Here is a 27636-nt window from a genome sequence, read left to right as displayed (position 1 = left end):
GCTAATACACTGTTTTTCTCAGAGCAGTTTAACAAATTCCCCAGGAAAATGCAATACCATGCTTATATTGGCATACGGCATGGAAAATAAAAAATGCTGCATCTGGAAAGCAAATATCAATCAATATTAATGACAATGTCACTATACGTAATTTTATTCCTCAGCTGTCTAGTACTACAGTCCAACAACAATATTGATTACACTAATAAAAATGTACTGCATATTGTCACTAATACATTTTCATTGCAGTATCTTCATAAAAACAGCAGATAAAATTTCTACACCCACAAAAGTTTTCACTATCAAATCATAAAAACTAATTGATCCTTTACAGGTTTCTGTTACTAAACTGATAACGAAGGGAAAAAAAATAAAGCAAATAAACCTTGAATAAATAGATTTTATTGTAGTGGAGTAAACAAATTACAGTAGCAACAACAAATACAAACTTTTTTTCATTATGTGAAGGCAATTTGTTATACTTAACTCCACTACATTATTAAAGAAACGATTATTGCTTCTGCCCATTATAAAAAGTACAAGAGGCACACTGACAAGAGTAGCAAAGAAAAGTTTTCATCGCTTTTTCAATTCACTTCATCCTGTCTGTGTGCACGGGAACTTCAAAATAACATTCCAAATGTAGATTATAGCAACTGGTTAACAATCCAAATATCAACCCAGCAAAATTCCACACTGATACAATAACTTCTACATCAAAGGAGGAAGAAGATATTATCAACTACATTATTTTAGGATTTTTCCAGAAAATTGGATCTTGATTTATATTTCAAATGTCAAAATTTCAGCTAAAATATTGCTAAGATATTTTTTAAAGTTTTGTGCAACAAGATTATTTCAGGTTTTGACTTCCAAATATTTTTATACCATTTATAAAGATATTTTCAAAATGCAGTTACTCTTACAATGATTTTGTTTAGAAAACACTGTATTTGATAATTTAAACAGTCTATCAAAAATAAATACAAAACTATGCAGAGTGGTTTTTAGGCAATTCAGGCACATACAGTCATGGTTTGGCAGAATACCAAAAGCATGTACAAATGATAAGCTACTGAAGACTAACACTATGTAGAATCCACAGGGTTTATTTGGAGTCCTCACCTTGTGCACCACCTTCCTCGGCTGTCTTATTTCTGGCTAAGTCCCTGTATGTTCCCACTGCTACTCGCTCTCTAGATGGTCCAAGCTCTTGCAGCTGTTTTCTCTGCGTGGTTTCTAGTTCTTCCAGACGCTTGCGAAGCAGGGAAAGCTCTCTTTGATGCTGTTCCTCCTTAAAATCAATAAAAGTTGCTGTATTACGTTTTGCACACCTACATACAACCAAAATGAGCAACAATTTCATTATTATTATTAATGGTTTTAAAATAAAAACTGTGAAGGGCAGAATGTTGTTACTCATTAGATTCCACCACCATCCCAAATTTTAGTGGATATCATTCTGACATTCAAGACAAGTAACAGCAGCAAGAAACGAGCGCAGGCATTCCTTCTCTCAGATGAGGATGCACACTAAGCTGAGGCCTTACCTCACCAAGAATCAGTAAAGTCGGCCTGGCCAGCCTCAATTAGACTTTTCCACCCTCAGAAGCTCACCAGGGTAAATAAAATGCTTTCAAGCACACAAGAAATCAAGCGCAGCAATACTGGTGTTTAATTATGAAAGGATGGTATGATACAAACACTATGGGATATCTTGTCCAACAGGCGCCATTTAAAGCCTCTCAGGAGAAGGACAAACTACAGACAGCAGGGTTAAAATTTTCTGTTTGTGGCATTCTGTAATGTATCCTTTGTCTTTAAAGAACTCCTTCCTATTGTGAGGAAGGGAACACCAAAAGATGCATTCCGAAGAGTTTTCCTCTTTTCAAATAGCTAAAGCTCCTTCCTTCCTTAAGACTAAGGTCTTCAGTGAAGGACTGTTCTAATACCCCTCTTCTGTCATATTATTTTTTCACATGTATGTGGTAATACGTCACCACCTGAAGGAGGGGGAAGGACACTTCGGGCCCAGGAGGCAAGGCAGATGATGACATTACACTGGCTGGATTGAGCGATGGTATGTTAGGATTCAAAATTAAACTCCGGAACTCATTGTGTCGACGTTGCAAGTCCTTTAGTCTCTTCTGGAGGCGCGCATATTCTTCATAGGAGACGTTCTGCCTGCAGAATAAGAGATGTCTTATTGCTCAGAACCTCTATTATCACACCACAGAAGCGTACCCCTCCATGAGCACTCTGCTGTTCACTGTCCCTATGAAGGCAAACTGTATACCGGAAGATCCTGAAGGTGGAAGATCTGTGAATATTCAGCCTAAACATCTCAGAGTCCCTGCACACACCAACCTACCAGCTGCATTAGACTGGAATTTACATGGAATAAATTAAGCTTTTAATAGCATTCACAGTAGTGAGCCACATTAAATTAATTATTTGAATCATGCCCTCCATGCTTGCTCAATGAACAAAAAAAGAAAAGGAGCTTGTCTTTCAAGAAGGATGTTAAGTCTGTTTCCCTTGCCATTCTGAAGTCTTTTTTTCTTTCCGGTCTTCCATTTATTTTCACATACTGTGCTTTCAACTCCAACACTGCTTGGCTCACACCTTTTTCTTTTTTTTTTTAAACATTAATTCCTTCTTTTGAAGGGATTCCTGCAACAGCATCTATACACTCTTCAGATATTTTTCCTCCATTTCTGCCTGAAGAATCAGCCCTGCAATTGTCTTACAAACTCTTAGCTGTCCACAAACACAACCATCATAGATGGACTCCATCCAAAGAATTCTAATGCTGAAAATGCCATTAGATTGGCTCCAGTTAGTAAACTAAGTGGCGTAGGTACTTCATATTTCTAAGTCAGATTTGGGCCATAAATAATTTTTCAAGGTAAGAAAAATGAATGTTTATTACCTATTTAACACATGATTTTCTTTTTCTAGTTCTTCTATCTTGGCTTCCAAAAGTTGTAGTTTCTCTTGCATCCTCCTTTGTTTATTATCATTGAGCGTCTTTCTCTGCCAAACAGACATTTCAAACAAAGCTAAGTAACGCCTTGGTATATGAGGTTCTGTAAAAATTAAATCCAGACTGCACGTGGTTTAATGTTGTGACAGTTTTTAGGAATTTTCCTTTCTTACTAAGCAGTGCTATGCTCTTAGGAGGTTCTGAATCCCTGGGATAGGAAACAAAAGAGATGGGAAATAACCCAGAGCTATGACTGAAAAATGCACGGTAAGTCACTCGTTGGTCGATGACTAACTGTATTAACACACACTGGCTGTGTAATTACAAGAATCATTCCTTAAATGACCATGTATAAACATGACAAAAAACCTGTTCACTTTATTCTGTGACTTTTTTTTGCTCATATTGACCTCAACTTCTAACGAGCTTAGAAACTCGCTGTAGGTTTCATAATCAGTATACGAACAACGTATAAAATTGCCAACTAATCTTGAGCTTTTATAAACAATTAATCATTTTCTTCGTTTCAAGCTATTACATAAAAAGCAAGCTTAGAATATGAGGGGTACCACACTGCAACACAGAACAGATGGGTCACACAGAATCAAGGAAAAGGAGAACAACATCCATCTGATACCTGAAACATCATCCTTACTAATCAAGGACTCGACCTTAAAATAACACACAGAAATAACATTTAAATACACACAGGAAACCCTCACAAGATCTTTGATGGCACTAAAACAAAGTTGCCAGTCATAATATTCTTTTGCATATCGCTTCGACATGTTTTTTGCTAACCCTGAAGAACCTGATGTACTTTATTGTTATACACAGTAGATTGCAAATAGACTTGTAATATTAAAACAATTCTAGCTGGCCAAAGCAATGCTGATCTTTTCATAAACATGACCATTCATAAAGGAAGAGCCAACATGCCTTTTTCTGAGCAACAGCAGCTCGACATAGCTTGTTCTTCGCTTCGTTGTATTTCTCCTCTTTCTCTGTGATGCGCTGAGTAAGCACGTGCTTCTCCTCCAGCCATTCAATACGTTTGTATTCTAAAGTCCTTAGAAAAATCAGGTAAAAAGATTAAAACGTTATATAGAAAAAGCAGTGTTTTGGATTATGGCCTTAATGCTCTTAAAATAGATGCTTCTTTTCACAATTCCTACGTTTATATACTGAAGCTTCTGATTTCAATTTGATTGTGCCCAAGATTCACCAAATTTGAACCTGTGCATTAACGTAATCCTAGGTTTCGTTCAACCATGAGGCAAATTCTGAGAACTAATTCCAGTAAGCGAGTTAATTGTAGGCTGCTTCTTGGTTGGCATGTTGCCCAACTGTCCAGAGAACATTTCTAAGTTCAAATCAAATAATCACACTGGAGCACAACGTTAGACAACTATGCCAAGTGTCAGTTGTCACAAGGGCTGACAACTGCCTTCTGCGTTTGGGAGGTGAGATCTAAGAGAGTAGCTTGCTGCCCTGTGTGCTCTGCTCCTCTGTAACAGAGAAGTACAGACTTGACTGTTGTGTGCTCCCGACCAGAACAAACACCAACGTAACAGGAAGCTCCCACAGATACGGTTCCTAGACAACATCCCAGCTGAACCTACACTGCCACCAAAATCTGCAATTTGTTTAGATTTTTGCATGGTTAAAACGTTAAAATTAGGCTGTGCTCTCTACAAGTGCAAAGGAAAGGAGCCAGCTTCTCGTCTTGTTTGTTGTGGTTATCTGCACTGTGGGTCAAAGCAGAGAAATAACTGCCTATTTGACTGTGCTATTATATAAAAATCAAATGGTGAGATTCTGTGCAGCAGTTTTTAAGAAATGCAGTCCAGGGATTGGTATCAGTGCATCCACACCACTCTGGTCTTGGGCTGATGCAGTTTCCCTGCAGGGACTCTGAATGAATCTCCATACATTTCTCACCAAACATCCTTTACCTTCCCTGCAGTGAAATTATTATGAGTCATCCACTCTCAAACCAGAACCAGGATCCTGGCCCTGCTGATATCCATAATAGTTCTTTTAGCAGATCCAGTGGGGATTGTATCTTCCTATTGACTATAGGTAATTATTACTACCCAGGAACCCAAGAGTTTTCTCAAAAAGCACTGCTTAACGTTAAAAGAATTTCAGCTGAGACGGTAGTTAAAAAGGCCCTGAGTTTTTGTTTGTTTAAAGAAATGCCACTAATATTGTTCCTGAAACACTAAACAAGTGCCTGCTTGAGTTCATCTCTCATCTTTGTGGGTCTTAGTAGTTTGCCTTTGGCTTTTTCTCATTTCACATTTTCATTTCCAAGCCTAAGCCAGACACAGCCAACTGCTTTACCTACTCATGGCCCAACTAGCATTATCTCAACTTATCCAAAACTGTATATCTCGGGCCTTCTTATCTTTTGGTCCTTACTTCACTTCCTCTTTAAGCTATGTTGTTTTGATGCAACTTTACCCTTGGAGTTCAAGCTCAAAAGAATTATTGAACCGAGGAAGGAAGTTGCATCACCCACAGAGTCAGAAGAAAAATGGAAATGTACCAAGGCTCCCGGGGTAAGACTGGGAGGACTTGCATGTAGGCTGCAAAGCTTCTTAATTTCTGCAGTATTGGACTCTGTACATCTCCCATTACCTACAGATTTATAAAATCATCTCGGAGGACTGCCAAGCTCCCGTCACTGCCTTCCCAGGAAAACTGACTCCTGACTGATAAAAGATCTACATCCCATGAATGTGTAAAGGAGTGATGGTCTCACTCAAAATATGGATACTCCTTCCTGAAGTAAACATCCAAAGTATTTAACATGCTACCAACACCTGAATTGATGGCATTAAAACACAGCACCCTATGGTCCTAATGCAACAATCTCTTCAAATGTTAAACTGAAAAGCAATACTTGAACCAGTGACAAGAGTGCAAATGCAATAGCAATCCATAGCAAAGGAGGAGTTAAAATATATATATATGTATACCACATGGCACCTCCTAGAAGTTTTCTATTTGATCTGGAACACTGACTCTCTTAAACACCCACAACACAATAACCCATTAAAAGTTACACATCTGTGTGGTTATTAGGCTAGGAAATACTGAACAGCTCTTTCATACCCACTGACAAATTAATCTTTAAATTCCAGGAAAACATTCATTACTGGACTGGCTCTGGACAAGATTTGGTTTCCTTTAGCATTTTTTAGCATGTTTTGATTGTATGTGGTCAAGTGTGTGTACTAAAGTAAAATGATTATTTTTCATTTTGATGGGAGCAACTAGTAGACACCCAATAGGCTTTTTTTTTTTTTGCCTCATATCAGCTAAAAGTATGTGGTGAAAGGGAAAAAACATATATACACACATATGGACTGGGTCCCTGAAATCTTATCAAAGCATAATATAACACACAACCACTTTTTGTTTTTTACTCTTCACGCTTAAACACTCTTAACACTCTTAAAACAGTACGTGCAAAATTCTGGATCTACTCTAAGTAATAAGTTTGACGTTCACTCTTTATAAAATGAGATCCTATTTCTATTAAATTGTGTATTTCATTAGTCAATAGTGAATTGTAACAAATACGAATGGAAACAAACTCCTATTTTTGAAGTTATCACAAGCAATGCTTTTATATATACTGCATAACAGATAACAGAAGCTAAGACTTTAAAAAAATATGCAATTGTCTAGTATTTCCTGTTCACATTTAATTTCAGACTTTACTCAGAATCCACAATCCATACTAAGTAAACCATGTGAAAGCAATACAGGCAATATGAAAAGTAAAGCCAAAAATGAAATAAAATTTACTTCTCTGTTTCCAGTTGAGCTTTTTCTGCCTGAGTCCTGGCGTTTTGACATTCTTGTCTCAGTCTTTCTATTGTTTCCTTCAGCTTCTGATTAGAATCCAGCAAATCATTTTCTGACTGAGAAAGTGAAGCAACTTGGAGTTGCATGTCTTGAATTTGCTATAAAAATGAAATTTTTCCATTTGAGAAGATATGCACATAACTAACAATTAATTTTGAGATACTGAGAACAAAATGCAGACACGAACTGGCTGCATTGACTTACACGAAACTATCTCATTTGTTCCCTTTCTTCTTACTTAACGGCTTCTCCAGAAGTTCTACAATAAATTACTATTAGACAAGGAAGAAATTTTCTATTGTAGTTGAAATAAGAAGGAGAAAGGGAGACAGGAATCTTCAGTCTTTGACGTGTCCCCTAGAACTCAGAGAATCTTTTACACCCTAGAGCTGAACAGGACTAGAGCACCACGCCACGTTGATCAGCCTGGCTTTGGAGCTACCCAGACTCTTCTCTCTCCTAACACACAATGCTGACTCCAACCGTGTTACAGCCCTCAATGGCTGTACCAACGGTTCACAGAAGCAAGTAATTACAGAGTCTGAGAAGTCCAATCTCTGCAGTCAGCACAGAGAAAGGCCGATTGTTCCCCTTTTCTTTTCCTCTCCCCACTCACAGATACCCTGCTTTCTAGGGCGGAAAAGAAAATATTAAATTGACCTCCAGGTGCACCCAGGTTCCAGATGACTTCAATGCACACCTATATTCTTGCCTACTAGGTAACAGTATGGGTGAGCAGGAGTTAAAAGAATTAGGTTTTATTTCCAACACTGCCATCAATTCACTTTGTGATAGAAATATACCACTTTACACTAGTTTATTCATTTATCAAACATCTGTTAAGCACTTGAAGAACCTCAGATGAGAGATGCAGTATAAATGCAGAGCATTACCTAGAAACAATTTATAAGTTTCCATGGAAACTGAATCTCCAGTTAAACAGTGCATAACCGTTTTCAATATACCAGTCCATAAACATTCAGCTTTGAAATCCTTGATACCTAAAAAATGCATGAAACGAAAAGCTGTAATCCATTTATTAAGGCCCACAAAAGCATGACTGATTCCTGTACACCTTTTTTTTTTTTTTTTTTTTTAAATATCCGTTGAATACATTTTGTCCCTTGGGGGAAAAAAAGCCTTAAGATTTCAATTTGATCTTCAAATACTGGACATGGTAACTGCAGGAAAGACTGTATTTCTCTATAAAATATTACAATGTAGTAAAACTCTTACCTGTTTTAGATCGCCACTTTCACGTTTCTTCTCTTCTAGCTCCTCTGCTTGCATAGCTTGCTGTTGAATTTTTAATCTAAAAATTGTATAAAATACACTTATTTTAATCTAATTAAAATATTGATGTTAGAAGTCAGTACAAATCAGCCTGGCAACAAAATATATGGTATAAATATTTAGCAGCCTTTCAAATTAAGTAATTAAAAATCTATTTTTATTGATTATTAGATTTTATATAGTAGTAAGAAATAGGTTGGTTGGTTGTTTTTGTAGTATGACTTTTACTCATTTTCTCATACTGATCTTTATATAAATACTGTAGCAAACCAACTTCAATGAGAATTATAATAGCCAACTCAGAAAGATATCATATTAGGGTCCCAGTTTGCCAGTTGATGATATAGTGCTATTGTGGAAAGAAAAACAGTTCATTTTAACACTGGGTTTTTCCGAGCAGCCAACATGGACCAAATTTTAACAAAGGTAATGCAAAGTTGCTTCTTAAAAATGTTAATTAAAATTGTAATTTTTGTTACGGTTTGGATGAAAAATGTTAACTTTTTATAAACAGCATATTTTTTTTCTACTGCCATCTTTTTACACACTGCACAAGATCATTTGTTTTATTTACCATAATGAACACTTTTGCACCTGTAAATAGTTAACCTTTATACTGACTACTGTAAAGAAATTAAGAAAAAAAGTTGAGAAATTTGTTTTAAGGTTAGAAAAACCACTACCGCAGACGCTGAAGTTCCTTTTTGCTAGATTCTTCTGCCAGCTGTACAACACGTAGCTTCTCTTCATACTGATCCTTTTCAGTTTGTCTCCAAGTATCTTGTTCCAGTTTCATCTTCTCTAGATCAGCTAATCTGTTCTCAAGTTCTAACCTGAGATATTAAACAACATTTACAGAAGAACATGACTAACTGCCAAGAGCTTATTATTAAGAATGACATTTAAATAAGTTACTCAAAACATTCTTCCCAGCCCTTTTAGAATTTGAGCAATAAATCAACAAACATACTTTTCATCTTGTAAGGCTGCAATTTTTTCAAAAACTTCCTCTTTAGCAGCTTGCACTTTACGAATTAGCTCTCGATCCTTTTCTACTAAAAGCACCTTGTGACGCTCAACAGCTGCCTTAAGAATTTCCTTGTCTGACAGCAATCCTACAGTATACATTAAAAAAAGAGTTAAAATGTCATTATTGATATTAACCTGATGAAATCCATTAATAGCATAACTTTATAAATTGCAAAAAGGGAACTAAAAATCAGAATTCACATGATTGAATGTGAATGAATGAAAGAAATGAAATGACAGACAAAAGACAGAAGACCTTTCGTATAACAGCAACATTTCAGAAAACTTTTGAAGAGTAACCATTGCACTGGAATCCTTGTCTAAGAAGGGCTTATTATTTTAATATACAAATGTAACAGTTGGTATTATCAGAGATTTAAGTTCAAAAGTTATTTCTAGTACACAGTTGTGTATGGCTAAAAAAGAGTCCCACAATAGCTAAGAAAAGGTCAGGCAACGTGTTATTTTTGCAGAGGACGTTACATTTACAGAAACCAGTAACAGGCTACCATTGAAATTAATAACCTGACTACAGCAAGTCTTCCATTTTAATCCAGTCATGCTACCAAACTGTTCACTTCTAAAATTGTGACTCCACACAAAGGAACAAAGGATGCACACGGTAAAACTCGTAACCAAGGCATCTGTGTTCCACAGGCAAATAGGTAGACAAGTGACAACAATAACTCCTGGTTATTGAGCTAATTCGGTGTTACAAACCAGATTCCACAGCCAGCTTCAGGTTGGCTCAAATCTTGTCTGTACTTCACTTCATACTTCATAATGCAAACTAACAATGTTGGACCCTAAGTGCACTGTTGATACAGAAATCAGCACTTGGTTGCTCTTGGAATACATAACAGTAAAACAAACCAACAGAAATAACTGTTCCAGGAAGAAGAAGGTACCGTATTGAGATTATGGTAAATCAGTGAGGACAGTCCACTTAAAAGCTGTGCAGTGATTTAAATTATCAGCAACTGCTACTAGAAAGCTTTGTTCTTTTCACTATAGAAGACTATTACACATTGCCTACAGGCTCAGATGTATTAGGTAGTTTAGACCATTGCCTATTTTATTTAAAGAACAAACTAGATTTTGTTTCACATGACAGCCTAACCCATTTTTTTTCCATTCCATGGATTCAGAAGCAGAAAACAAATAAAACACTGAGGCCTTATAATACATTAAGGTTTCAAGCACAGTGCAAAAGGGCTGTAGAAATAGACAATAGAGGAAAAAAAATGCCCTAGAAGGGACATGATTTGAAACAGATTATGTGTAATTTGTATCACAAATCCATTAATTTACATAAATGCAAGTTGTTCTGTAACTGTCCTTCATAACCTGTGTGATAGATCAAGTGATAGGACACAGTTATTTCAGATAAAAAAATTAATTTTTCTATCACCTAGACCAGAAGCAGAAGACAAAGATTGCCGGGGAATGTTTAGAGGAAAAATAATTGTAGTATTCTAACTGAAAGTTACAAAAGAAACCACTAGAAATTAATTGCACATTTTACCATCCATTTCACTTTGAATCTTGTTTCTCTCTCTTTCTGCTTCACTTTTTGTTCTTGCTGCCTCCAGTTTGACATTTGTTACTTCTAATTTGTGTGAATGTTTAAGTTCTTCTACCTAAGAATTAGAAAAATAAAAAATCCACTGAAAATAAATACATATGTATTTGCAGCTTTACTTGAAGTTTTTCAGGCGATACTTTGCTAACAAGAAGATCTGTGAAATACAGTAATTACCCTTATTTTAAATACACCTTTGTATATATTTTTCCATCCACTGTTTTTCTGAAAGCCATTCTAGAATATCCAGTCTTGCAGATAATTTTTAAATGGCGCTTATATGGATACTGCAGCACTACATCTATTGACATGATCTGGTTCCCCAAATGATGATTGGTATCATTGCAGGCTTTTATTACTTCCTTAAGTCAGACACTGAAAACTAATGGATGTATTATCAGTTCTCTTGAAACACAAGGTTTGCACGTTCCCTGACGAGGACATTAAAGCGTCCAACTACACTATCCGTTCCGGGAAACAAGCTTTCTGACTATGGGCACGTATTTCATCTTTAACCAGCCAGTTATTACAAGCTAGTTTATTACACGTTATTACAAGTCTAGAAGATATTCTTTACAAAGATTTACACACAAACGTTCAGGATTGCCTAAGAAAACTGTTTCTGAGCAAACACCAGACATTCCCCAAGGTAGCCTGTGACCACTGGCGTATTTCTGAGCAGACTATTCATTCGAACTCTCTCGCTATGACAGTGAACCAATATTGCATAAGACCCCGACGCCTCACTAACTCAAGCGTTAGCATGTCAGTTTGCTCATACCTCACTTCCGACTAAAAATCTCTGAGTCAAACTAAAATAAAGTTAAATGTAATCTCCCTGGAGTAAAACAAAGCAGGGGTATGCAAAACCAGGGTATCCATTGCTTCCCCTGAATCATTTAAATTTGATAACCACTTATCCTTTAATCACCCTTGACCTCCTGGAGTGCTACACTACTTTCAAAGTCGAAGTCTTCATAGATTTAAAGTGCATTTTAAATTAAATACTTCTCTGCAGCTATGACATACACATCAAACAGCCTCATAAAAGCAGTCTTAAGAATATCAAATCAAAGACAATTACTGCTTGCACAAAAACTTTTTTTGTAGTTTAGGCATTCGTACACAGTAATTACACGGTCAATGAGAATTAAATACCTAGAGGAAAGCACTTATATTGAAAATCCATTCACAGTGACAAATGTAATTACAACCTGCTAGCACATGCAAGTGGCAAAAGGTTAAGAATGACATAGTAGCTTATTAAGTAACTACATGGTGGATTTGGTTGCTTAAATATGATGTTGAGAACATCTGAGGGCAACTTGGAAAGACTTAAGGTGGCTTTTTTAAGGCACAAGATTCGCAACACAAATGCGTGCCCCTCTGTTCAGCAATGAGTTCGAGTGGGTGCAGAAGTGTTTGGGGGGATGGGGATGTTAGTATATAGAAATTGTTTCCTACTTTCATCCCTTCGAGAAACATCATCATTTTCTCCTACTTCTGGAGGTGTGTAGAGAACACCAGCTGATACAAAAAGACTGGTGATGATTAGATATTCTGAGAGGTCATTGATTTAAAAATGTTTAACAAAGAAGTTTCTTCCTCCAATTTATTATTCGTGTTACACAAGTTTGAGACATTAAATACCAGCATATCCTATTCTTATGGTAAATTTGAACTTTTTGGATTAAGGACCAAAATGAAATACTTCACATTCATAAATGTAAAACGTGTCTTGAACGAAATCTGAGGTTGCTGAAGAACAACTATGGAAGAAGGTGAAGGTTTTTTTCCTGCATGGTATCTTTTTTGAGACATATTATGCCTATGTTGTCCGTCATACCCATACAGTGCACATGTCAGTGTTAATTTGGAGAATATTTAGAAATGCAGGATAGCTTTAAGTCAACACAGAGCTTAAAATAGTTCTGCATTCAACTATACATACAAGACCAAAGCTACTGGCTTTACAGTCAGTTCAGAAATAACTAAAGCCTTGAGTGAGAAAACACAGGACATTAAGTTTGCTACCAAGAACTGACAAATGCGCTAAAAATGATCATCCAACATTTTCTCCAGAAAGGGCAGGATGAGAAACAGCAGAATGCTAAACATTTATCCTGGTACCTATTTCATTAGGAATGAAATATGAGTATGCTGACTCAGATTTACATAAAGCAATAAAACTATTCTGCAACATTTGAAGGTAAAACAATTTACTAGTGCTTCAATTTTGCTTATTCATTCAAATAACCACATACAAAATTACATAAAGGTCTGTCTTTTGTACATTATGTAGCTGAGGAGTAGATGCATCCAGATAAAACTCCGAATCTGGCATCCATACCAATCTAATTATTCTGAAATACTAAACAGTGATGCCAAGTTTCTTATTAAGCACTTTCAAGTTTTTCTCTATACTAGAAGCCCTTTGAATTTTATTTTCACCGAAGTGCTTTTCTAAAAAATTCTCCAAGTTGTCAAAAAAAAAAGCATAGAAACAAAACAAAATCCCTTAGATATGGTGCCGATCCAACAGCTAAGATACTCAAACTTTGTAAAACAATAATCCACTTAAAATGATACAATGCAGCGCTGTACAGAAACATTTCTGTACAAGCTATGCTGGCATTAGCCCAAGGGGAAGGCTTCACAACTGTCCCACTTGTAACACAACCTAGATATCAGCAGTGATTCTGATGCAGACTGCTTCCTGTAGCTAACATAGCCCGGTCCGAGGACACTTGAAAATAAATAAAATAAGTCAACAAGCCATACCTCAGCTTAAAGAAAGGAAAAAAATATCTATTTAGAGTTCCATTGCACTTTACAGAGGTTATGAAAAAAAACTTTCTATAGGTTAGAAATGCTTTATTTGCAGTCAAATAAGGCTGGCTATCTTCATGAGTATTAAAAACCTGAATACACCTCTTTGAGCACTGTTATGTTTAGAAAAAAGACCTAGAATATAAAATAAAAAGAGTATAACCTCAATCTTTAGAGATGCTCCTAGAGATGTTTTTCCTGTGAAGTCACATTCTGTATCTTCCAAGTGAAATTGGGGAAAAAAAAATTCCAAACCTACTTTAAGTCACCAAAGAAAAATGTTGTTACTTTATTCTTAATGTAAAATACGAACAGAAACTTAAACATGATATGAAAAAAAATGTATATTAGAATATCATAATAGCACTTACTTTAGCAGTTAAGGAATTGACTTCTCTTTCAGATTTGTGAAGTTTGCTCGTTAAAAGAATGTTTTGCTCATGACTCATCTGCAATTCTTTCTCAACCCGATCAATCTGTTGTTCAGCTGACTTCTTTTCTGCCTTGAATAAAGGAGGTGTTTGTTACATTTTTGGAGAAAGGCTATTTCTAGCTACTGACCTGCATGGTTCAATTGATCTGGGCTTCAGGATATTAATGACCTTTTATAATAATTACACCTAAAAATATTTAACAAGTATGTCAACAGCACGTTCCAATACAATAGGGCTTTTGTATTTTACTCAGAAGTAACAACAGTTTTTATTAACACTGCCTGCACAGAATCACCCACATTGTCAATCCTACTTGAGAAGGCAGAGCTTAGTTAGGAGGCAGCACATATTCCTACTGGTAAATTCCTACTCGTCTCTGAACACCGGTATCATCAGTGTGTAAGTATTATAGGCTCAAGACCATGAGATTTACTAAAGTATCAAAAAGGCAGTATAACCTAGGATTTCACCTTAATTTTTCCAAGCTAAATTACCTATTTCTGGCAGGGTCTTTTAAAGTTTTCTAAATGAAGAATATTGTGACACTTTTTAAGTTGGGATCGGAGCACTTGACAGAGATCCACAGCGTTTTGTAACAAGTGTATATAGCACTTATAAAGTAAAAAGGAAAATGAACCATGCATCTGTATGTTGCAGCTATCTAAGAAGTCTACACAGAAAGACTCACTACTTAGACAGGCAGCAAGACCTCAAGACCACAAACGAGGAATGCAGAGGAACCCTGGGAAATATAACTGGTCAGAAATAGCAAAGGTTCTTCAAAGGGCAAGCAAAAGCCAAAAACTAAATAATTATGGTAATATGTTGGAGAACAGAGAGACACAGGTAAAAAGATTAAAAACAAAAGGAATTTTTGAAAATTAAAAACTTACTGTAGCAGATTATTAACATCTTGTCACCAGTTTCTAACTCCAACTAAGTGACAAGTGCTGACTTGAACACCTTTTTAACTGCATATATGGTATCACTCGCATGTTTAGAAGGAAGATCTATTAAAATCTCTCAGGTAAGCTCTCCACTTCTGCAAAGCTAAATTGGTAGTAAGACTGCAATGTACTTGCACCTTAGTTTTAAATCTGAAATTTACAAATTCAAATTGTGGATTCAATAGCAAAATTATCAGTGACAGTTCTAATAGGTTAAGTGTTATTCTCACTACTGTCTACAAGGAGACGAAATTAAAAAAATTTAAAAAAATCTTACCTCTAGAGACCTTGTCAGAGCCTGCATCTCAGCTAACTGTCGGACTTGTATTCTTTGAACACTTTCTGCTTGTGCACCACAATTGTCTCTTTCAGCTCTTAGTTCTGCTACTTCTGCTTCTAAGCCTTTTAATTTCTGATAGAGTTGTGCCTTTTCTCTGGAGAGTACTTCCACACGTTTACTGTCCCTCGTGGGATCAACGCTGAGCAGCTGATTATGGAGTTCTTCTTTATCTTTCTCCAGCCTTGCAATCTGATCATCGTTAATTGGAAAAAGAAAAGCCTTTATATTGATTACGTGTCAGACAGCAACAAATACAGTGATTGACAACTCAGGAAAGTGCAGAGCGTGCATTTAAAAATTAAGAAATTATATTTGCATTTGTATTCTCTCAAAACAGGACAATCAACAGGCCCAGTAGTCAGCACCTTTTTTGGCTTTAATTTTCACTGATAAGGCTTGTCCTCAGATGTCCGCGAACCACCTAGCAATCTGTGGAAGTAAAGCAGTACCCAGAGTAGAGGAAGAAAATGTTAGGGATCATTTAACCCACTGGACACACATTAGTCCCTGGAATGCACCCAAGCATTTTGAAGGAACTTGCTCATATCACCACAAGGCTATTCTCTATCATCTTTGAGAGGTCATGGCAACCCAAGAAGTTCCTGAAGACTGGAAAGAGGCAGATGGCACATCCATCATCAAGAAGGGCAAAAGCGTCAAGAAGGAGGACCCAGGTAACTGCAGGACAATCAACTTCACATCAGCCTCTGGGAAGGCTGTGGCACAAATCCTCTTAACGTTGATTTTTAAACCCATGAAAGACAAGACAATGGAAAACAGGGTTTATCAAGGTCAAAACATGCTCAGCTTACTTCTCTCCTTTCTAGGACTGGCGTTGCAGACAAGGAGAGTGCAGTAGATCTTGTATACATTGATTTTAGCAAGGCTTTTCATGCGATCTCCTATAATCTTCTCTCCCTCACCAAATTAGTGAGATACGGGCTGAATAAGCATATGATACATTGGGTGGAAAATTGGATGGCTTAAAGTGTGGTGATTAGCGATGGAAAGTTCAGCTGACTACCTGTAACTGATGGAACCTTTCTGGGGTCAGCATAGGGTCCCATACTGATTGATGTCCTTATCAACGACCTGGATGACAGGACTGCATGTTCAGCAAGCTTGTGGGCGACACCAAACTCGGGGGAATGGTCAATATGCTTGAAAGCAGAACTGCTCTTCTGACTGAAGGAATGCGCTGACTGGAACCTCAAGTTCAACAAGAGCAAGTACACAGCAATGCACCTGGGATGGAGTAACCCACTGCAACTGTACAGGCTGAGGGCAGCTACCTAGGAAGCAGCTACACAGAAAGGGAGCTGGGTGTCCTTGTGGACAGCTGCACTATTAGGCAGCAGAGCGCCCTTGTAGCAAAGACAACCAACGCACTCCTGGAGACTAACAAAATCACTGTCCCTGGGGGTGTTCAAGGTTGGACGTGGTGCTTAGGGACATGGGTGACATTGGTGGTAGGGGGATGGTTGGACCAGATGATCTCGAAGGTCTTTTCCAACCTTAATGATTCTATGAAAAGAGTAGCCAGCAGGTCCCCAGAAATGATCTTTCTGCACCCTTCCAGCTGTTTTAAGACCACACCTGGTGTACTGTTTCCAGAATCCAAGATAGTCAACATGAACTGGCCCTGTCAGACAGAAAACAAAGCAAGTTCCCAAGGCAGTGTGATAGGTATGAACTAATCTTGAGACTCTAACTAACAAACACTATAAATATATAGATCCCAGAGTTTCAAACTAAGTTACATAGACATAATGTACTGTGCAGACAGGAGGCAAAACAGTAAGAAAGTACAGTACAAAAGAGTTCTCTCCCTATTTGGAAACCGTATTCCCAACTCTGATCTGCAGCACTGTTTTTATAAATTTAATCAGTGATTTCTACGGAGCAATGCCAAATTCTGCAGCATATACCCTCAGAATCCCTTTCATGAGCAGACTGAAGACTTACTACATGACATGCCCAAGCCAGCATTTAGGAATTAGGATGTTTTTGTAGTACCCTTACATTAAATGGCATGGGAGGTTAAGAAGGTTCTAAATAAGGGAGAGAAACTAGACTACTTTGTGCCCTGGGCTCCATCTAGGTAATTCCATGTTCTCTAAGTGTGCTGGTTAGCAGCAGACTAGCACAAAACCAGCAAGCCCACAAGAGAGGCAGGGTGTAGAGCAGCATGGTGGGTTAGCTCTGTGAAGGACAAGTGTTCTGTTTTTGATGCACCACATTTGTGAATTTGGACTGATTTGAAAGCAATGATTGCCTTTGATTTGTGCCTCATGTTAGGACTAATACATTCTAATTTAGCATCTTGAGATATGCTCCCAGACAAGTACTTAAATGAATATGCAAATCACATATGCAACACTCATTTACACTGCTGCATATATTTAAAACACAAACTGGCAATTTATTTAGCTACATATTTCAAAGTCCAGTTCTGAAACAAAGAAGTTATGGATTGTTTATTCAAGAGTTAACACAACTGAAATAAAGATACCAAAGTTCTTAGTATCCTTTGAACAATCTATCAAAGATTGAATCACAGAATGCTTTGGGTTGGAAAGGACCTTAAAGATAATCAGGGACACCTCCCACCAGAGCAGGCTGCCCAAGGCCCCATCCAGCCTGGCCTTGAACACCTCCAGGGATGGGGCAGCCACAGCTTCTCTGGGCAGCCTGTGCCAGGGCCTCACCGCCCTCTGAGGGAAGAATTTCTTCCTTAGATCTAATCTAAATCTGTCCTCTTTTAGTTTAAAACCGTTACTCCTTGTCCTATCACTGCACTCCCTGGCAGAGTCCCTCCCCAGCTCTCCTGGAGGCCCCCGTTAGGCACTGGCAGGCCGCTGTCAGGTCTCCCCGGGGCCTTCTCTTCTCCAGGCTGAACAACCCCAACTCCCTCAGCCTGTCTTCAGAGGAGAGGTGCTCCAGCCCTCTGATCAGCCTCGTGGCCCTCCTCTGGACTTATTCTAACAGCTCCAGGTCCTTCTTGTGCTGGGGGCCCCAGAGCTGAACACAGGGCTCCAGGTGGGGTCTCACGAGGGTAGAGTAGAAGGGGACAGTCACCTCCCTCGCCCTGCTGGCCACACTGCTTTTGATGCAGCCCAGGGTACGGCTGGCTTTCCGGGCTGCAGGAGCACATTGCTGGCTCGTGTTGAGCTGCTCATCAACCAACACCCCCAGGTCCTTCTCCTTAGGGCTGTTCTCAATCCGTTCTCCACCCAGACTCTTTCTGTGCTTGGGATTGCCCCAATCCTGATGCAGGACCTTGTACTTGGCCTTGTTGAACTTCATGAGGTTTGCACAGCCCCACCTCTCAAGCCTGTCCAGGTCCCTCAGGATGGCGTCCCTTCCCTCCAGAGTGTCAACCACACCACACAGTTTGGTATCACCGGCAAACTTGCTGAGGGTGCACTGGGTCCCACTGTCCATGTCACTGACAAAAACGTTAAGCAGCACTGGTGCCAACACCAACCCCGAGGAACACCACTCACCACTGATCTCCATTTGGACACTGAGCCATTGACCGCAATTCTTTGAGTGTGACCATCCAGCCAGTTCCTTACCCACAGAGTGGTCCATCTGTCAAATCCACATCTCTCCAATTTAGAGACGAGGATATCATAGGGGAGAGCATCAAATGCTTTGCACAAGTCCAGGTAGATGACATCAGTTGCTCTTCCTCTATCCACCACTGCTGTAACCCCATCTTAGAAGGCCACCAAATCTCTCAGGCATGATCTGCCCCTAGTGAAGCCATGTTGGCTGTCACCAGTCACCTCCTTCTTTTCCATGTGCCTTAACATAGTTTCCAGGAGGATCTGCTCCATGATCTTGCTAAGCACAGAGGTAAGACTGACTGGCTTGTTGTTCCCTGGGTCTAATTTTTTCCCTTTTTAAAAATGGGGGTTATGTTTCTCCTCTTCCAGTCAGTGGGAACTTTACCAGACTGCCACGACTTCTCAAATATGATGGACAGTGGCTTAGCAACTTCATCCACCAGTTCCCTCAGGACTTGCAGATTCATCTCATCAGGTCCTACAGACTTGTGCACCTTCACACTCCTTAGATGGTCCCAAACCTGAGCTTCTACAGTGGGCAGTTCTTCATTCTTCCAGTTCCTTCCTTTGCCTTCTGGGACTTAAGCTGTGTGGCCAGAGCTATTGCCAGTGAAGACAGAGGCAAAAGAGCCATTGAGTACCTCAGCCTTCTCCATATTCTGGGTATCCAGGTCTCCCATTTTCTGCGTGAATTTGGCCAGGAGCTCCTTGTTCAACCATGCAGGCCTCCTGGTGTTTTTGCCTTACTTCCTCAATTTAAAATTTAAATTTCTATCAGTCACTCATAACTTATTAATTCATATCTCAAATCCTATCAAAAATGTGATTTTAAAAAAGCATTTAAGCAAAGCTACTGGCTGTCATTTATCAGCAGGCAAGTCTACTCTAACTTCTAATAGCACAAATGATATTGCAACACATCACCAAACAAGCCTACAGAGACAGCCTTAGGGTTAATTCATAAAAGCATTTTGAGAATTACAAGATCAGAAACAAATATTACATTATGAAATGGTGTCAAACTGATAACCCATCAAGTGGTTTTGTCATCAGATACAATTTAAACTAACATAACATTCTATGTACCTCTGCCTCATATTTTATTTTCTTCTCTTCTAAAATACGTGCATGTTCTTCCTTTTGATGTTCAAATTCTGATTTCAGAAAAGTATGTTCATAACGAAGTTTGTTAAATTCTGTTCTGTATTTTTCCACTTCCTGAGTTAGACAAAAAAGAAATAAGTCCAAAGTTTTCAGTTTTATTTCTCTCAAACATCCATGCAATGCTCCTGTCACTCCGTAAGTTTCGTTTGTACACATTAATCCCTCCCCCTCCCTTTTCTAGGGTTTCAACCTCCACTGCCTAGGGCAACAGTAGGCAAACAGTACCAGCCAGCCAAAGGAAAGTCATACTTTGATCCCCCTTCAGTTTTAATTTCCTAAGGTTTTTAGGAACAGTTGCAAACTGGTTATCACCACTCTAAATGAAATAAAATACTACTAAATACTCTATACTTACATTTTCTAGTTTCCGATAACGTTCTGTCATAGGAGATTCCAATTCCTGCTGTATTTGTGCTTTTAACAGCTCTAATTTCTGAGGAGTTAGGACCTTAAGACAGAAACGTATCATTAATAACCAGTCTTATTCATTTATTTACAGTGTGACAGGCCAAATATCCAGGAATAAAGTATTTCAAGTATGGCTTTAAGAATTCTGCTTAATTTTCTGTTTTTCTGAAGAATTTTTCAGTGGTAGCTACAGAAGCAAAGAAATGTGATATTAGCAATCTAAAATTATTCTGGGAAGATAATAATGTTGACATTTAAAATGTCAGCATTCACTGGTAGAAGCAATACAAATGTCAATCAGTGTCTGGGGATCCTTTGTTAGATGCTGTGTTTGTTTCCTAAGAACTACATCCTGCATTAGTTTAGGGAAACAAGCAATTATAGAAAATGTCATCCAAGTGATCTTAAATGTTTTGGGTAGGGATTTTTTTTTCGGTTTGTTTGTTTCCTTTTTAGGATGAAGAAAGTTGCCATCATGAAGAGAAACAAATACCTACTTCTGTAATCACTTATGCTAACAGGCATCTAAGTTATCCAACAGGGCAGGTGATTTTCCCCGTAACAGGAAAAGAACATGCATGGACAGAGACTGAGGGTCAGACTGAGGAGTTTACTATTAGTGTAGTACCTAACAGAATTCAGAAGATTCAATTAAACAAAACAATTTCATCCTACAGGCACTCTAAGGAAGAAGCATTACTCAGATTGGGCAGGTTTCAAGATACCTGAAATAGATTCAAGCCAAGTGTATGCCTGTTACAAACAGAAACATAAACATGGCCCTGTTCCAGGACTGAAACACATATTAAGCTCTACCAGTAAATTGCCTCACCTGCATCTTCAGTCTCTCCAGCTCCTGTGTTTTACCCAACAACTCCTCTCTATATTCAGCAAGAAGAAACTGGAATTTTTCATGTACAGTCTGCTTTTCAACTAACAACCGCTTCAGTTCATCTTGTGATTTTGTATATTCCTCCTGTAACCTGCAAGGTAAAATATAGATTTATTTTATATCTACCCTCTCAATTAAAGCTCAGAAACCTCAACTTCAGACACAAAAATAAGAATATCAAGTTAGAACTAAGAATTTAATACCCTCATCCTCTAACATATTGAAAACTTATCCCATATTTACAAACATATAATGTCTTTCAGAAGCCTCACCTACAATGTCTTAAGGTATTTTGAATTGTTTTTTCTAAAGTGAACAATGCTCAAATATGTCCTTAAATGCACAAATAGCTAACACACACAAACTCCCTTCCACCTAACATTTCGCTTCATCTTTTAACAGCTGTAATGAAGAAACCTGTTTACATTACTGTACCTTATATGTTCTGCCTTTATAGTTTGATAATTTGCTTTATGGTGCTCACATCGCATTTTTTCATCAATCAGAAGTTTTTGTAATTCTTGTGAATTAGCCACATCTCCATTTCCAACCATGGGAGGAAGGAGACTGCCCAAAGCATCCATTTTATGGTGACTGTTCACGATGAGTATTGAGAGGACAAAAAAAAAGAACTTATAACAAATCTATATCGCCGTGCACCTTTTCAGCTGACATCCCAGGAGACCGGGTCACCTGACAGAAAAACAAACCCATGTAATTAGCAATCAAGTACATTCACACCTCAAAGACTTCACATGCTACTTTTGCTTTCAATACAGAAGAATCCGAGCTCTGCCATAACCCACGTTAGAAATCCCCTACTGAAAGGGCCACTCTCCTCTGCTCATTCTACCTGCACTGAAATGTAGTAGCTGTCCCGGGGACACAGGATAAAGTTAAATCTGGAGATTATTTGAGTCAATACAAAATAAGCACAAGCATCTTCAACCACCAGGCCACACAAAATGTTATTTTTACTTATGCTGCACACTGAGAATCAAACCCTGATGTTAATTATGCCGTGTTAACTAGGATTCAAGCAGAGGTCACAGACATCAGATATGAAGTAGTAAAAGCTGTTTGTATCACAGTCTGTCGTACTATCCTAACACGATGCACTGCTCCACACACCATCGTATCACCTCGAACCAGAGATAATTCTCACTGTTGAGCTCCTATCAAGCCACTTCTGGAAGAGTTATGATTTCATGGGCTGGTATCTTCCAGATTGTCCAAAGTTTCTCTCTGAAATATATCACTGATACATGTCACTTCTAGTTTTTGAAGTTTTTCTGGTGGTTTCTTGTGACCTTTCCAGCAAGAGTTTTGCCAAATGTGACAATCTCAGATGGGTGTGAGAAAGCTGCAAATCGCCAGATGCTGAGAAATGAGGAAGTATTGTAATATGCGCCTCATCAGTGCTTTTCGATATTAGAAACGAGGCACTGCCTTAGGCAGGTTATTGCTGGTGCTTCTAAAGGATCTGGGGGAGGGAGGACTGCAACTGAATTTTAGGGAAGTTACAAAGCTTTGAAACCAGCTAGCCTGCCACTTTAGCTTTTGGCAGTACTAGACTGGTGCCTAAGAACTCCGTATTTGCAGTGGTATGCAAAAAAAATAATGTTAAATCTCCAGCATCACTGCAAATACCTAGCCTCCTTCTCAAATATAGTTGAGCACATAATGCCTTCTAGTATTCTACTCTTAACATCTCTCATGGGCCTACCTTAAGCACTTACCATTTGATTCTATAAACCCCTGAACTACAGGCAAGATGAGAATTATCTTCCATATAGATAAAGAAGCACGGCACGTTTAGTGCCCATTTTCCTCCTCCACTACCATGATGGGGAAAGGTCAGCGGAAAGCGTTCCTATACCAGCACAGGCAAGGTGACAACAGCGATTTCTTTTATCCTGCTTTACTCAAGTTTGCTGAGAGGATGAGGAGGAGGAAATGCTGCTTCAGAAGCATTACAAAGACCAAAAAACATGGAGTTTTCTGACAACTAACTGACTACAAGAAAACAATAAATGGAAATGCAACCGTTTGTAATTTCAGCCCCAAGCTGCTGATGGTGGGAAATGCATCCTCTCCTCACAGCTTTTCCTACTATCAAGAAGTCCACAGATTATAAAGCAAAACACATATCCAGTCGTGTGCGCACCTGCCTAAAGATCGCACATAAAAGAAAAGAGGACTGAAGAAAGGGGGTAAAAACGTGGCTTACAAATCCGTTTCACACATGCAAAAACCTAAGCAGTATGCATTTAAGGGAGCAAAACTATTTAGGCTTGCAGGGACATCTAGTGGCAAACTTCATGATTTACATTCCCAGTGACAATTGAGACAAACTACAGTACCAGAAATTTCATTACTTTATCAGATCTCTTTCTTTGAAATCATTGACAGCAACTTGTGATATTTAGCCTACACACTTTCTTACAAATAAAATACCTTTATTTTTTTCTTCAAAGCAAAGTAAGTCCTCACAGAGCTGCAAACACTCAACATTGTCTCAGCCCTATAAATAGGGTGAGTACCCTACTACCATGAATCTCTTCTGTACTAGTGGCACTTTCTCATAGTCGATGATTAGACCTAAAACATTCTTCAGAATTACGCAGGACTACGTATAATTTTTTTTAAGAAATCCTTTACAGGAACACTAGTTAAACCTCCTTCTTCCCTTGTAGACCTGTTCAAGAAGTAGAGAACCATAAAGCACACTTGAAAGAAACTAAAACCCCAGCATCTCTAAAATTAATTCTCCACCTACAACATAACAAGACTTGGTAAATTTACAAAACTGCAAACTTGTATCAACGGCCCCAAATCCATACTATGCAACCTTAACATCATTTTGTGCAGGTACACAAGGAAAGGCATTGGTGCAGAGTCCTGAAGCCCAGGTTTTGCACACTTAATACCTGAAATTACATAATATACATATATCAATATATAAATATGGGTTAATGTCTTTGGTAGAATGTCCAGCTAAGTGAAGTAACTCGACTACATTTCCAAGAGCCACCTTTGTTCTGCCTTTCGTCTCCAAAGAGCTATTTTCATACAGAAAGAAATATTGTTTAAAGACCTACCTCACAACTCTCTCTCCTTTATATCTACACATCATGAACTGACTTTTCTTCTTTCACAAGATTTTTGAGCTATAATATTTTAAATTGTTTCCTACAAGCACTTAAGATGGTGAGAAAACTTGCATTTAGAGAAAAACACGAAGACGCCGCTATAATTTCTGAACACCACGGCCTCCTTCTTGCTTCCCTGGCATAGCCCGGCTCCAGGACTCCAGCACGTACCAGCCCAGGTGACACAACTTGCTCACAGCTCTTCTTTCCATACCACGGCCATGCTAACACACACATATTTACCGTGGTTGAACATTGTTTTAAACGGTTAAATTAGATGCTACTCTGAATGGAATTTTGCAACGATTGCTGCAAAGTCTCATGGAACAATAAACTATTTGTCTGGAAGAATAAGTGAGACACTCAAAGGCAGCAGAGCCTCACACAAGTGACTCCAGACACTACTGCTCCGCTTAAGGGTCTGTAGAGTCTGAGCAGATAGGAGCTGATGAGAAACCATAACCCACTTGACAGCTCCCTGTCAGCAGGAATGGGAGGTTGCCTTCCTCCTTTCTTCATCCTTATTCCTGGAACTGCCGTTCACTAGACCCTTCTAAGAACTGCTTTAACTCAAGAAGCCAATAGTTAAACAAGCGGAAAACACTCAATAGATTCTTTTCTTGGTGAGGCCAGTGAGTCATTCCAGCACATGGAAAAAACCAACAAGCCACAGAATCAGTGAAAGTAGGCAACTGGTACTGGCTTGCACAAAGAAACAAAGAGACAAATAAGGTGGTGGAAGGAGGAAGAGCACGCCTCTCTTCTTCCAGGAGCAGAGAACTGTCACATCAGGAGTTCAGATGTTCACGTGGTCACAGCCCTGGGCTAGACACTCGGCTTTTTGACAAAGTTAGGTTAAATTAACCCTACCTTAAATGACTATGCAACACACCAGAGGTCACACTTCCCGTGAAAACCAAGCAAATAAAAAAAAAGCAAAGCAAAGTTATGTATCGTTTGAGAAATTAGATTGTATACTGCTCTAACAGTTTACATTTTACTAATCCAGCAGCTTGCAATAGCCAAAATAACCACAATTTAAAAAATAAAAAATAAAATAAATAATAACAAAATATACTGGAAAAAAATCAGCAAAACGTGAAAACCTTTATTATAGGAATCTCTATAATCTGGGTAACTGCTCAGACGTCACTGTTGAGAATCCAGTGAAAATAAACACTTAATACTTCTGCGTGCCTAAGTGCAGAAATTTTGGAGAACACCTCTATGATTTTTAACTTATAAAAGACAGTCTCATTTCAACTGTCGCTTCTCTCACAGTGCTGTTTAAAGCACATGTGTCAACAATCAGGCATATTAAGGTATACCTGGTCTGGCGGGAGGTGTCCCTGCCCACGGCAGGGGGTTGGAACCAGGTGATCTTTAAGGCCCCTTCCAACCCAAACCATTCCGTGATATATGATTTCACAGTGCCCATCTTCATGCATGGCACACGGGATTACTCATGCTATTTCTGTCTTACACTAGAGATAGGGTTATTTTTGTTAGATAAAGAACAACAAACAAGGTTATAAATTAACCCATGATTAAAGTTTTTGCTTCAGCCACATACACTGGTAAGTCAAGCCGCTAGCACTCCCTGATCAAACTGAAACTTTTCATGGGAGTTACATTTGGAAGATCTCCTAGCTGCACTCAAGAACAATTCATCTACATACACCAGGTAGGTTTCTCTTTTTGTTTCCCCCACAACTAGAGACACCTTTAGATACAGATGAGAAACTCCTCACTAAAATCTCATTCAAAACTGTAGTTGGGCACACAGACGCAACAGATCGCTGTTTGTCACACACGGTTGTATAGCCCACAACCCAAGTTACACTTCCCCTGCCGTTGACAAGTGACTTTTCATATTGACTTAGAAACAGAGGCGTTCAGTCAGGACTTTTGTCTCACGTTACCCTACGTGCCCTACACACCTCCTGCAGGCACACACGGCAACATTCACCCTGCTGCGCGTGCGGCCCACGCAGGCAAAGCGAGGAAAGCCCGTGTGAGGAAGAGGAGCCCCCAGGACGTTTTGTTACCGTTACCTTCCCTACCACCATGCACGCAGCAGCCCGGGCAGCGCGCGGCACTCACACGGGTGTCACACGCCCGAAGGCGCAGAGCGGCGCCCAGCACGGGCTCGCTGCCGGGGCAGGAGGCACGCCGCCTACCCCCAGAGCCGCGCCCGGCCCGGCCCGGCGGCCGCTGACAGGCCGCGCGCAGAGGCTGTTACCGGCGGGCGAGGGCGGGCGAGGGCGGCCGCTCTCCGCCGCGGGCTGCCGGCCGGCCGGCCGCTCCCCGCAGCCCCCGCTCGGCGACCGGCAGCGGCGCGGGGCCCGCGGGGCTCCCCCTGCGCCCGGCGGCCCCTCAGCCCGGAGCCGTTTAAAAATGGCGCCGCCAGCCCGCGGGGCGCGGGGCGTCCTGGGAGCGGCGCGACGGGGCGGGGCGGGGCGGGACGGGGCGGGACGGGGAAGCGGCCTCGCGCGTGCGTGGGGGCGGTGGGGTTGGAGAAGCCCCCCCCGACCGTCTGGTCCAAGCGCCCCGCTCCCGCCGGTGTCACCCACCAAAACATGTCCCCAAGCACCAGGCCCAACCTTTCCTCGAACCCCCCCCAGGGACTGTGACGCCACCGCCTCCCCGGGCAACCCGTCCCAACGCCTGACTGCCCGTTCTGAGAGGAAATGTCTCCTCGTTTCCAGCCTGACCCTCCCCTGGCACAACTTCAGGCCATTCCCTCGTGTGTGCGCCCAGCAGAGCTGAGCAGCAGCAGCCCGGTGCTGCTGACAGGACGGGCACTGCGCTTTGTGTGGACATGGAGTTAAATGCATTACAACGCCTTCACCTCTTTCCAGTGGTGATCGCTATTTTCTGACTGAAACCAGGCAGCAAGAGTGGAAATATCATAACCGTGATCCTCTGGGAAACGTCACCCGTTCCCCTGTGAAATCCCTGTGGCTAAAAGGGGACGTGGGCATCCAGACCAGCGTGGGCACTCTTCTAAGGAGATTAGCAGTCCTTTGATAAGGATTAGAAACGGCTTCCTTGCTATTTTGGAGCGCGGGTGTTACCGATGACCCCCGCAGGAAAAAGAGAGAGGAGAAAAATAAAATAAAAAAAGCC

General features: G+C 39.8%; 1 protein-coding gene across 5 annotated transcripts; it reads right to left on the bottom strand.

Annotated features, from left to right (window-relative positions):
• Window positions 1-382: 382 nt before the first annotated feature.
• On the bottom strand, window positions 383-26916 carry CEP83 (centrosomal protein 83). Of its 5 annotated transcripts, none has more exons than XM_013182567.3 (16): window positions 26562-26911; window positions 21791-22048; window positions 21296-21446; window positions 20411-20503; window positions 19978-20109; window positions 15257-15508; window positions 13970-14101; window positions 10713-10827; window positions 9129-9273; window positions 8842-8991; window positions 8102-8177; window positions 6806-6963; window positions 3926-4055; window positions 2933-3036; window positions 2004-2184; window positions 383-1294 (listed from the first exon to the last, which is right to left on the bottom strand). In XM_013182567.3, exons 2-16 carry the CDS (start codon window positions 21937-21939, stop codon window positions 1109-1111), a joined length of 2154 nt encoding a protein of 717 aa, XP_013038021.3. In that variant the 5' UTR covers window positions 21940-22048; window positions 26562-26911; the 3' UTR covers window positions 383-1108. The 5 variants fall into 5 exon arrangements, 4 of the variants coding, with proteins under 4 accessions (XP_013038021.3, XP_013038023.3, XP_047917019.2 ...); XM_013182569.3 differs by having other exon boundaries at window positions 26611-26911; XM_048061062.2 differs by having other exon boundaries at window positions 26750-26910.
• Window positions 26917-27636: the final 720 nt, after the last annotated feature.

Source organism: Anser cygnoides, chromosome 1, assembly GCF_040182565.1.
Source record: "Anser cygnoides isolate HZ-2024a breed goose chromosome 1, Taihu_goose_T2T_genome, whole genome shotgun sequence".
Taxonomy (NCBI): domain Eukaryota; kingdom Metazoa; phylum Chordata; class Aves; order Anseriformes; family Anatidae; genus Anser; species Anser cygnoides.
Note: the sequence above shows the minus strand (reverse complement) of the source record. Positions and strands in the feature narration are given on the sequence as shown.

Excerpts from the sequence above, each read along its gene's own strand:
- CEP83 (XM_013182567.3), bottom strand. The coding sequence starts at position 21,939 with ATGGATGCTTTGGGCAGTCTCCTTCCTCCCATGGTTGGAAATGGAGAT. Across the intron at positions 3,037-3,925 it reads CTGCTGTTGCTCAGAAAAAG|AGAAAGACGCTCAATGATAA; the intron begins GCATGTTGGCTC and ends TCTGTTTGGCAG. Across the intron at positions 2,185-2,932 it reads GAAAATCATGTGTTAAATAG|GCAGAACGTCTCCTATGAAG; the intron begins GTAATAAACATT and ends CTTATTCTGCAG.